The 12,791-nt window shown below is 41.7% G+C and overlaps 1 protein-coding gene across 1 annotated transcript in view; it reads right to left on the bottom strand.

The window, feature by feature from the left end:
• The window catches only part of GGT7 (gamma-glutamyltransferase 7), a 39,796-nt gene extending 38,269 nt beyond the window's left edge, over positions 1 to 1,527 (bottom strand). Inside the window, exon 1 of the mRNA XM_081864702.1 lies at positions 1,211 to 1,527. Coding sequence (XP_081720828.1) covers positions 1,211 to 1,454 — 244 coding nt within the window. The 5' untranslated portion in view covers positions 1,455 to 1,527. The remainder of the gene's footprint in view (positions 1 to 1,210) is intronic.
• Positions 1,528 to 12,791: the final 11,264 nt, after the last annotated feature.

The following is a 12,791-nucleotide window of genomic DNA, read 5'->3' as shown; positions in this document are numbered from 1 at the left end:
CAGTAAACTGCAAATGTAACTGCACACTGAATGAAGGAGTACTTCCTTTTGTCAATCCTAAAGCTTCTGCCAATCAGTTTCAATGGGTGGCTCAGAGAGCTCCAATTATGAGACGAGGGCAGCAACCAGAAACTCTACTTTGCACATTGTTCCTGTACAATCGCATTGCAAGAACTAGTGGAATCCGCATTTAAGTTGGATAGGTCTTGGCTACCTCTGGCAAATTTCACCTGGCTTTTGCAGTGCAGATCTGATACAAAAATAGTAAAAGTCTCCAAGGGCAGTCTTAATGCTTGCCAATAGCTGGTGAGAGAACAGAAAACTCTGCCCTTGCTATGTTTTCCAATATCTTCACAGAGATAAAGGGAAGGACCTCTGTCCCCCATCCCTCCCCATTTTTCAGGCATTACAGAACAAAAGGATGTCACATAAAGTCTCAGCATTATGTAGGATGGGAGTGACTAGGCTCGGTAATTAACTTGGCAGTACTGTGAAAATCAACATTTTGGGGAAAGCTCATCCAGTCACCCCCACCAAAAGGGGCGGAGGTAAAACCATGAGATGCTGATTTGGAGCTTTCAGAGGAGGTGGGAGAGTTGGGAAGATAATGAGGATGGAGGAGGCTGCTTTAGCACAAAAGGGTATTCTGTAGAGCAGCAAACACAGGGTGGGTTGCAAGATCTGGAGGGGTGGAGGACTGGAAAGCCACTCACTTTCTTGGAGAAAGTAGCAGAGCAGAAAAGGAGAGGAAATGAAATGGGAGATGGGGATGAGAAAGGTGGAGAGCGGCAAAGCCAGGAGGAAGGGAAATGGCAGGGATGTGCAAGGAGTTGGTACCCAGGCGGGAGGGAGAGCGATGCTCACGCAGCACCATCCTCCGCTATGGGTGGGTGGGGAGAGGAGGCTGAGGAGTCAAATATGGCTGCAGAGAAGTGGGGTCCCGATCCCCAGGACCGCTGGGCTGGGACGTTCAGAGGAGGCGAGGGATGGCTGCTGCGCCATCCAAATGCTGGTGCCAAATGCTTCTGGGGAAGGGGAGGAGGAAGGGATGGCGCAGGAGGGGGGCGAGATGCGGGAAGATGCTTGCTTAGGACTTGTGGACGAAGGCTGGAGGCAGCGGAGGTGGATGGGAGGATGGAGCATGGAGTCATGGTCGGATGGAGGGTGCAGGGAGCAGGCAGGCAGGCAGGCAGGCGGCTCCCGCTCTCACCCGTGTCCTGCTCGGCCAGGAACGCGTCTTCCTCCTTCCTGGAGCGCAGGCAGCTCTCGGGGGCGCCGCCGCCGCCGCCGCCGCCGGGCTCCTCCTCGGGCAAGCGGGGAAAGCTGGTGATGCTCATGTAGTCGACGGGCGAGTAGGCGCCCAGGCTGCTCTGCTGGCTCGCCTCCTTCTCGGAGGCACCGGCCGCAGACGACGCTGCAGACGAGGAGGCTGCTGATGCCGCCGCCGCCGCCATCCTGCCTGCCTGCCTGCTTGCCTGCGCCTCCCGGGCCGGGCAGCCGCCGCCTCCGAGCCAAGGACCCCGCTCCGGAAGTGGCGGATGGGAAGCCGAGAGGGAGGAGGAGGAGGGCTGGGCTGGGCTGGGCTTGGAGCCCAGGGACCGCCCACCTGAGCCAAGGGGACCGTCGGGCTGATGGCTGGTTATCTCTTTTCTATGCCGTTTAATAGACTGAAGACCATCTCTAAATGGTGTACAGGAAACAGATGCAACAACAGGCAACTTAGTAATAATAATAATAACAACAAGAACAATAATAATAATAATAATAATAATAATAATAATAATTTTTATTTATACCTTCCCCAGCCAAGGCCGGGCACAAGGCGGCTAACAAGCAATAATAAAAACAAGTTAAATGAATACATCTTAAAAACGAGATTAAAATACAACATTATAATATTGAAACATTAAAATATTAAAATGCAGCCTCATCACAGGAGGAGAAAGGAAAAAAGTTAAGCCAAACTTAAGCCAAATATTGCAAAAATGCACAGTTATACACAGTATAAAAATGAGGCATTAATACAAAATCATATATCTATAATCTAATCTATATCTGTCTATCTGTCTACACACACGCACACACCAGCTTCGGATAGAATGGGCCCCTTCCCAAGAAAAGTGGGGGGAAACAGGTTTTGGCAAGCACAGGTGTGGCAAAGACCATAATTACAGGTGCAGGGATGCTGATGGTTAAGAAAGATTTGTATACCACTCAATCATCAAATTATTCTTGAATATACAGCTTTTTTTTAAAGGACAAGTAGAGCATATAGGGATGTGGGTGGCACTAGGGATGCAGGTGGCGCTGTGGTCTAAACCACTGAGCCTGTTGGGCTTGCAGATCAGAAGGTTGGCAGTTTGAATCGGTCCCTGCTCCTGCCAACCTAGCAGTTCAAAAGCACACCAAAAAGTGCAAGTAGATAAATAGGTACTGCTCCGGCGGGAAGGTAAACGGTGTTTCCATGCGCTGTTCTGGTTTTGCCAGAAGTGGCTTAGTCATGCTGGCCACATGACCCGGAAAAACTGTCTGCGGATAAACGTCTGCTCCCTCAGCCAGTAAAGTGAGATGAGCGCCACAACCCCAGAGTCATCTGCGACTTAACTGTCAGGGGTCTTCTACCTTTACCTTTTTAGAGCATACAGAAGATGATCATCTGTAAAACACAGATTAAAATTAGTGAAACGTTTAAAACAGACATAGATAACTAAAGATAAATTATATTTGCATTATTTAATAACTTGTTAAGCCCACCTGTCATCAACAAGCAGACCCAAGGTGGGGGTAAAATAAAAGTAAGATAAAAATCATACAGTTCCATCAAATCATATGACAGAAATCATTTTATTGTATTTTGATAAATGTATTTGGATAGGAGTGCTTCAATTTGAAGGGTTTCGTCCATGCTATATAAATTACATATACTGTGACTGCAGAGCCGGCCCTACCAGCAGGCAAAGTGAGACCACTATCTCAGGCCACAGGTACTGAGTGTGTGTGAGGGGGGGGGATGGTGGCAACATATTAGAGGACAGAGCTGCATATACCATGCAGCCTGCCCTGTGCCCACCCTCAGGGCTACCACTTGCTGAAAACCACAGGTGGGGAGAGTTGTGTTCATGTCCTACTCGCAAGCTTCCCACTGGAACCTTATTGGCCACTGTGAGAGCAGGGTGCTGGACAAGGTGGGCCATTGGCCAGATCAATCAGGCTCTTATTATGCTCTTATGTTCTTATTAGCACTGTAATTGAGCATGCCCCATCCATCACTCATGACACAATATTGTATCCCCAAGGAGCAGATGGACTGAAATGTTTCAAGGCAAGCTTTTTAAGTATACAGTGGTACCTCGGGTTAAGTACTTAATTCATTCCGGAGGTCTGTTCTTTTTTTTATATATATATACATTTTTATTGAAGTTATGCAAAAACAGACAAACATAAAAAGAAATACAAAAAAGATTATAACAATATAGATACATAGGTTAATATTTCCCTTCCCCCAACTATACAGAAAAAGAAAAAATAAAAGCGTCAAAAAAGAAAAAAATCATAATATTTTGAGCTCTACCGAGCCCTGGGCTTCCCTCCACCCTTTTGGTAAGTATCAAATATCTTCCTCCGTTACGTATTTGATTTTTAATCTTAAATCTTGAATTCATTCGCTGATAAAATTGTTCTAACCCCGCCAGTTCACTTTATAAGTTTGTTCCAATATATTTCCAATATTTACTCCAATTTTTCTGAAATTTCTGTTCATCTTGGTCTCGTATTCTACCTGTTAGTCTATCAAGCTCGGCATAGTTTACCATTTTAATCTGCCAGTCATTTATGCTGGGCATGGTTTCCGATTTCCAATATTGTGCCAACATAATTCTTGCTGCCGTGGTGGCGTAAAGAAATATCGTCTTATCTTCTTTTTTTATTTCTTTACCCGTCATTCCCAGCAAAAAGGCTTCAGGTCTTTTGGGAAAGGTATATTTAAGTATTTTTTTAAGCTCATTATAAATTGATTCCCAGAAGCCTTTCACCTTGTTACATATCCACCACATATGGTAAAGGTCACCCTCCACCTCACCACATTTCCAGCATTTCTTATTCTTTAATCTGTACATTTTGGCCAATTTCACTGGCGTATGATACCATCTATATAACATCTTCCAGACATTCTCTCTCAGTGCCATACAGGCCGTAAACTTTATATTACTGTTCCACAATTCCAACCACCTTTCAAAGTCAATATTATAGCCAAAGTCGATTGCCCATTTAATCATTGCCTCCTTTACCTCCTCATCTTTTGTATGCCACTCTAGTAACATATCATAAATTCTAGACAATGTTTTGTTCTTACCTTCTACTACCTCTACATTAAATTTTGATTTTTTATCTTCAAAACCTAAATTCTTTTTATCCTCTTTTAGCAAATCATTCACCTGGTGATATTGCAACCAACCAGTGAATAAATTTTTTATCTCTTCATAAGGTCTAAGTTTGGGCCCTTGTTCTGTTTTTCTTAGAAGTTCTTCATAGGTGGCGTTCTTCTCCTCCATATTGGTTTTCTTAATCGTTAAGACCTCTATTGGTGAGATCCACCAGGGGGTCTTCCTTTCAAGGAGATTTTTATTCCTCTCCCATACCTGGTATATTGGTCCCCTGAAAATATGGTTTAGGAAGCTCCTGTGGACCTTCACTTTCCCATACCACAGGTACGAGTGCCATCCGTACCAGTTATTAAAACCTTCCAGGTCCAGTAAGTCTCCATTCTCCAATTTTATCCAGTCTTCTAGCCAAAGTATGCACGCCGTTTCATAGTACAGGCTCAAGTCCGGAAGGGAGAAACCCCCTCTTTCCTTTTTATCTATCAAAATTTTCATTTTTATCCGTGGTCTTTTCCCCTGCCAGATGTATTTCGCCAGGGCTCTCTGCCACTCCTTACACTGTTTTAAGCCTTTAAGTACGGGGATAGTTTGAAATAAGAACAACATTCTAGGCAGAATGTTCATTTTGACAACTGCTATCCTCCCCAAAAAGGAGAATTTCATCCTCCCCCAAATTTCCATGTCTTTCTTTATATTTCTCCAGGTGACCTCGTAATTATCCTTATATAGATTTACGTTTTTAGCCGTAATCCACACTCCAAGGTATTTCACTTTCTTAACTACCGTAATTTCCGCCCTTCATTCTAAATCCATCGTTTCCTCCTTAGTTAAGTTTTTAACCAACATTTTGGTTTTATTTTTGTTTACCTTGAATCCTGCCACAGCTCCAAATTCTTCAATTTTTTGTAAAGCTTCTTTTACACTATATTTTGGATCTTCTAGGGTTAATACGATGTCATCCGCGAAAGCTTTGATTTTATATTCCCTCTTTCCTACCTTGACTCCTTTGACTTCTGTTGCCCCCCTCAATTTCTCATTGAGTATTTCTAATACTGTTATAAATAATAGAGGAGACAGGGGACAACCCTGTCTAGTTCCTTTATGTATATTAAAGTATTCTGTTGTGGTGTTATTTATTACCAGTTTTGCCTTCTGTTCCTTGTATATTGTTTCTATACCTTTTCTAAATTTTTCTCCCATTCCCATCATTTCCAAGCTTTTCCTTAGGAAGTCCCATGAGATATTATCAAATGCCTTTTCGGCATCTATGAACACCAAGGCCGCCTGTCTATCTATTTTCATATCCAAATATTCAATAATATCTATCAGATTCCTTACATTATCCCTTAATTGTCTCCCTGGGAGGAAGCCTGTTTGATCTTTATGTATTTTATTATTCAAAACCTTTTTTAATCTTTCTGCCATTACATCTGCAAATAACTTATAGTCGTTATTTAATAATGAAATTGGCCTGTAGTTCTTCACTTCCAGAGTATCTACATCTTTTTTAGGAATCAATGTGATATATGCATCCTTCCAGGTATTCGGGATCCTTCCTTCTTTTAGAATGTTGTTCATCACTTCTTCTAGCACTGGGGATACTTGATTACTTAGTATTTTATAATATCTGGCCGAGAGGCCATCCGGCCCCGGCGCTTTCCCACTTTTCATCTTTTTTATAGCCTTCTTTATCTCTTCTTGTGTAATTGTCTGTTCTAATGTCTCTTTTTCTTCTTTGGAAATTTGCTTTAGGTGGTGTTTTTGCAAAAAGCAATCTATTTCTTGTTTTGTTTCCTTTCCTCTTTTATATAAATCCTTATAATATTTTTGGAATATCCTTTTTATTTCTTTTGGTTCTTCCACAATCCTTTCTCCTTCCCTTATCTTACAGATCGTGTTTTGTTTCCTCCTTTCTCTTATTTGCCACGCCAAATATTTCCCTATCTTATTTGCGGATTCAAAAGTCTTCTGATTCATCATTTTAATTTTCCATTCTACCTCTTGATCAATTATTGAAGAGAATTTAGCTTGTAGTATCTTTATATTCTGCTTTACAATCTCCTCACTGGGGTTGATAGTTAACTTTCTTTCGTTTTCCATGATCTGTGTTAAGATCTGTTCTTTCTTTGTCTCTTTTTCTTTTCTTAATTGGCTATTTTTCTGTATCAAAAAGCCCCTCATAACTGCCTTTCCTGCGTCCCACACCGTCTCTATAGCAATTTCCCCATTTAAATTCCATTTAAAATAATCTTCAATTGTTTCTATGGCCTTATTTACAATCTTCTGGTCGTTAAATAAAAATTCATTCATTCTCCATCTACCTGCTTTAATATCCTTTCCTTTTAACTCAATAGACACCGCATTATGATCGGATATAGTTCGTGGAAGAATTTCAGATTTAGTTAAGTTCTGTGTCAATTCCTTCGATATCCAAATACTATCTATTCTCCCCCAACTCTGGTTTGGATTTGAGAAGAAAGTATATTGTTTTATAGTGGGGTTTTTAAGTCTCCATGCATCGATTAATCCCAAGTTATTTACCATATCAAAGAAAGATCGAGGTAGTTTACCTTCTTTCTTCTCTTGCTTTTTTGTTAACTTATCTAAATTTGGAGACACCACCCCATTAAAGTCACCCATCAATATCATTTTTTGGTCCATCCATTCCGTCAATTTGTCACCTAATTCAGAAAAAAAAGGCTGACTTTTTGTCATTTGGTGCATATATTCCAACAACAATTATTTTTTCTCCATGAAACACCATCTGAACTATGACCAGTCTCCCTTGATCGTCTTTATACAGTAGTTGTGGGTCATATTTTTCCTTTATATATATTACCACCCCTCTTTTCTTAACCTTATCCGATGTCACAAAGTCCAGTCCTAATCTCTTATTACTTAGTACCCTCTTGTGCTTATTTATTACGTGAGTCTCTTGTAGGCAAATTAGATCGCAATTCTTTTTCAGTAGCATATGTACAATCTGGTTCCTTTTATTTTTATTGTTCAACCCATTCACATTCCAATTTAATATTTTTAGCGCCATCTATTGTGCAGTGTTGATTAATTTATCAAATCTGGATACAATCTACTGTTCTTTGTCTTCTTTCTCTACTTCTTCCCTTTCTCCTATTGAGCTCTCCTCTCTTTCTTCTTCACTCCCCTCGCCCTCCTCCCCCTGCTGCTTCCCCACCTCCTCCCCCCCGCCATCTTTCCCAGATCCTTCTCGTATCTCCTTGCAAATTTTTGAAGTTCTGAAATGGTAGACAGTTTAAACCTTTTTTCCTTGAAATAAAATGAAATACCTTCCGGAAACTCCCATCTATACAAGATCCCATTTTTCTTCAAATGATTTGTTAATTTTTTATATGGGTCTCTCCTTCGAAGAAATCTCGAAGGAATCTCTTTAAAAATGATAATTAAGTTTCCTTCAATGTATAACCTTTTGACATAACTCTGCTTCAGTATTTCATTTCTTATCTCCAACGAGTTGAACATGGCTATTACATCTCCTGGCAATTTTTTCCCTTTGGCTTTAGCCGATTTTGGTCTTATTCGAAAGATATTTGCTAAACAGTGATTTATCTCTTCTTCCTTTCTATCTAGCCAAATTGCCAGCTCTTTCACCACTTTAACTCTAATATTCTCATTTAAATTCTCCGGTATTCCTCTAAATTTCAGATTAGATTGATTTTGTCTCATCTGTGTCATAGCCATGTTATCCAACAACTCTTCCTGTATATTTCCTATCTCTTTGACTTCTAGTCTAATCCTGTCCACCTCCTTCTTACTGTCTTTCGTATCTTTTTGCACCCTTTTCATTGAATCCTCCAGAACCTTAGCTCTTACCGAGAGATCTTTAACTTTCCCTGTCAATTCACCCACCACTCCCTCCAGTTTCTTGTCTAAAGTATTTTGTACTTCTATTAACTTTCTCTCAATATATTGTTCATTATTTTTAAATTCTTTTCTTATTTTGGCCATCAAGCTGTCATAGTCTCTAATTTCTTTTGCCTCCTTCCCCTCTTCTTGTCTTGAAGGCCTCCTTTCCGCTGGTGTTGCCACCCCCTTTTTTGAACCGTTCGGCATTTTGTGTACTTGGTGTTGATTCCTCCTATGGTACCGGAAAAGTAAAGTATAAAGATAGCAAAACTAACGTCTCTCAAATATTACAACAAGAATCCAAAATTAACTGGGTTAGTAGAATACAAAAGGTAGCACTGGAGTAGGGTGCCAGATGATAACACAGTTTTAAGTGCACCTAAATGGAGACATGTATTTAAGTCTTTAAGGTCTTGGAGGTGAGTATAGTGAGCGTCTTAAACCACAAAAACACTTCCAAGCGTGGGGGCAGGGTCCTGCAAAGATGTGCTCTTTTAAACTAGGAATTGGGCTCAATCTTCCCTTGATCCAACATTAGTGTGTGTCTCTTTAAATCCCGAAGAAAGACGAAGACATATCGAATCAGAATGGCGAAGCAAAGTCCCCCGTTACCTGATTAAGTATGGCGATATCACACAATCTCTGTCCTTTAACAAATAATACTAGAAGAAAGCATAAACTCCGCACGCCGTTTAGATCACACCCCTCCCAGACGCCACGCTCAAAGAGGTTGGAGACAAAAAGCCATCCACAAAACCCCACGCCGGCTGTAACGTTCTCCGTCCCGATGAAACAGAAAAGTTCCTTTCCCTTCTCTCTAGTCCATTAAGAGGTCTCGCTGTTACATTGCCTCCGACTCTTTATACTTTGTGTCCGAGGTCTTTCCACCACACTCACTTAGCAGCTAGTTTCTTACTCTTATTTCCTCTCTCCCAGCATTTCGCTATACTCCATTTTCACCTTACCGCCAGTGGTGAATTCCTCCTCCTTTCGCCACATATTTCCTCTCCGCTGGGTTCTTATCTTAAAGTTCCTTTGATCTTAACTTAGTTATTTTTCCAATATTTTCCGTTTGTCCCCACTGCATTCTCCACAGTGTTTAGTAGCTATTTCCCAGCTTTTCCTCTGTTGTTGGAGGTCCGCCGCTTTCCCTCGGAGCCTGAGGCTTCACAACATGGAGTCTGTTGCTTCCCCTTCACGCTGCGGCTCCAGCCTTGTTAAACGCCGGCAACACAGGCGAGCACGAGCAGCGTCGCTGGGTACTTCGTCCCCCAGGATATTCCTCCTGCGGTTTCGGGGTTCACGGAGCCTTCGTGACCCCTCTAAACCTCCGTGTTGTTCGAGACCCCCCCGGAGGGTTGCCTCGCGTTCCTTTCCGCGGCCGCGGCGTCCCGGAAGTCCCAAGTGATTTACTAGTATTAGCCTTGCTCCTGTTCTTATGTGCCAAATGACTGGGACTGGAGTGGCAAAGCTGCAAAACTTGAATCAGAACTACAGTATCTTGAATGGTGCAGTTCAAGACCTGCCCTCATGTTCAGCACCTACAGCATAGAAATAAGGTACAGTGATGCCTTGGGTTAAGAACTTAATTCATTCCGGAGGTCCGTTCTTAACCTGAAACTGTTCTTAACCTGAAGCACCACTTTATCTAATGGGGCCTCCTGCTGCCGCCGCGCCGCCGGAGCACAATTTCTGTTCTTATCGTGAAGCAAAGTTCTTAACCCGAGGTAATATTTTTGGGTTAGCGGAGTCTGTAACCTGAAGCGTCTGTAACCTGAGATACCACTGTAATGGGTTGCCTACACAAGTAGCAGTTATATGGCAGAATTGTTCCTGGCTTGTACCACTTTGAACTGCAGATGGGAGTGAGGAACTATCACATATCTGAGTGCTGGAGAAATATCTGGAGAAAGTTTACGATTTATCTGGAAAATATTTGTGATGAGCAGATAACGCTAGTTGGATTTAAAGAGGCTTTGTGAATGAGAAAGGGTATTGTAAAAGGGAAAAGAGCTGTAAAGATTTATAAACTGGCAATATAATTATAAAGGAAATGCGGAATAAATACAAAAGTATGAGGATTGCGGGGGGAGCAGGGGGAAGTCAAAAATTTGTAATATATGGAATATGATTGTGTTTAAATAATTTGTAAAAGAAAAACTTTCTTAAAAAATTAATAATAAAAAAAACATATCTGAGTGCTTCCCTGTTTTGGGGGGCAGGAAGGGATTATTTTGTGTGCGCGCACACACACACACATGTGCACACACTACTAACATATCAAGGAAATGGGCAAGGTATTGCCTTTCTTTCTCTCATCTAGATTTCCATGCACCTAGGTGTGTGGGGGGGGGGAGTTCTTGATGTTTGTGGTTGACTCTTCAATTAAGATTGGATGTGTGCTCCAGCAACGAAGAGGAAGAATGCACAGCTTTAAAAGAACTAAATTTTAATGGTTCACCCAGTGGCCACAGTGGTAAGGGACAGTCTTACCACTTTGGTTTTTTAAAGGGTTACTTGACTGCTCCTGCTTGAGTCTTATATCTAGTCAAAACAGTTCTTTAACTTTGTTGATCAATTAATTAACTATAGAACAAAAAGAACTGCATGTCCCCACTGGTCCCCCCTAATACTAAACAAATAGACAATAAAACAGTTCTGAGATATTAATCATATAATTACAAACATGGATGGGTTGATGTGTTATAAGAAAAATAATTTGGATGCTGGGTTTCTGTCACAGAAACTTTAGAGCATTTTCAAATGTAGGCACTTAGAATGCATTTGATATTTTGTAAAGTGCACAGTGTTCTGGGTTTGTTTGTTTATTTATATTTCCTAGCTTGCTCTATCTCAGAGGCAGGATGCAATGGATTTAAAATATGCATCTTAGCTGCCCAATTAAAACCAGCTAATGTGATGTTGAAAGGTAAAATTCCACACCAACTTAATGCCAGGCCTTAACTGCTTGCCCAATTAAAGGTTTTCCTTTTTTTAAAAAGGGAAAGAACAAATGCCCCTAAATTTATTCTATAAGTTTCCCCAACTCTCTGGAGCACATTTGGGGAGAGTGTGAGGTACACATAGGGGGAGGAGAGTGGGAACAACTTGTTGCACTAGTGGGAATCCTTGTGCTAAGTTAGTGCAGGCATAGGCAAACTCCGGCCCTCCAGATGTTTGGGACTACAATTCCCATCATCCCTAGCTAACAGGACCAGTGGTCAGGGATGATGGGAATTGTAGTCCCAAACATCTGGAGGGTCAGAGTTTGCCTATGCCTGAGTTAGTGGAATACTGCCTCAAGTGCTTCCCACAGTACCCCACTATCCCAATGGCACAGGAGTGCATTGGGTGTGAGGCCATGAAACACAGGAGAAATGTCCATCAACATTTTTAAGGGGAAGCGTTTCACTATATATGTAAATACTCCACCCTTCAATGACCCAGTTCTCAATTTGTGACATGATTATGGGTTACTGTAGATGCACCCTGTAGAATATAACGCACCAGCTGTGGTGAATGAGGCAGAATAAGCCTATTGCAAATAATAATAATTAACTGAGCCAGCAACGTATGTGTGTGTGTTTAGGTTGCGTAACTGCAAATTCTGTGAGGTCACATCTATGTCAAGTTGACCTAGGAGTTCCTTGTTAGTCATAACTTTGTCTTGCAACTACGATCTTCTAATGGGGAAAAAATGTTAGTATCTCCTTTTTTAACATTTACAGTACACATACCTTTGAAATGAGGATTAGATGCATCAGAACTGGGGGGTGGGGTGGGGGGACCAAAGGGTCAGGAGCCTAGGTCAAGTGGGATCAAGGAGAGAGAAAAATGCCCTCAAAGCTGCCCAGAAATGCCAGCTGCTGATTCCAGCCTCAGTACAGATGGTCAGTTTGTGGTTGCTTCTACATGACCTCATTATTGAGCATTCTCCCTGATTTGTTTGTGCAAGGTTTGTTAGATAACATTGGCTATTTATTGAGCATGCACTCTGATTAGTTTGCAGGGAGGTTGTTCAACATTGCATCAAGCAATTGTTATCCCACTTTGTCCCGGCCATTTCCCCATCTCTTTCGTTATTGCACAAAGTCCAATTTTGTCAAGGGTAGGAGAGAAGGCTTGCTGTGTCAGAGCACCAAATCAACTTTTATTTATGCTACCTGAATCTGGCATTATTTGATTGAATCCCACCTGGAAATACAGTAGTAACAGTCCAGAAGCACCCTTTAATCCAACAGGGTGATTTCTGCTTTGGTTTATGATGGCACTAATCTTTATCTTGCAACAGGAGTGTAGTCACTGTACAGTACTGGTGTAATAGTGAAGGCAGGTGGGAGCCTTGTAGTGAGGTTAGACTTGCAGAAGACAAAATCCTGTTTACTCCTTTAAGGTTACGGAGGGGTAGATAGTGCATGGACATGGACACACACACACACACACACACACACACACACACACACTGTTAAGCACTTTGCACATTGGAAGTGCTTATTTGTTGCCACACTTTAGAAGAGCTGTGGGTCTTCT

This window comes from Podarcis erhardii (assembly GCF_964252035.2).
Source record: "Podarcis erhardii genome assembly, chromosome: 6".
Classification (NCBI taxonomy): domain Eukaryota; kingdom Metazoa; phylum Chordata; class Lepidosauria; order Squamata; family Lacertidae; genus Podarcis; species Podarcis erhardii.
This window is presented reverse-complemented; position numbering and strand designations above follow the sequence as displayed.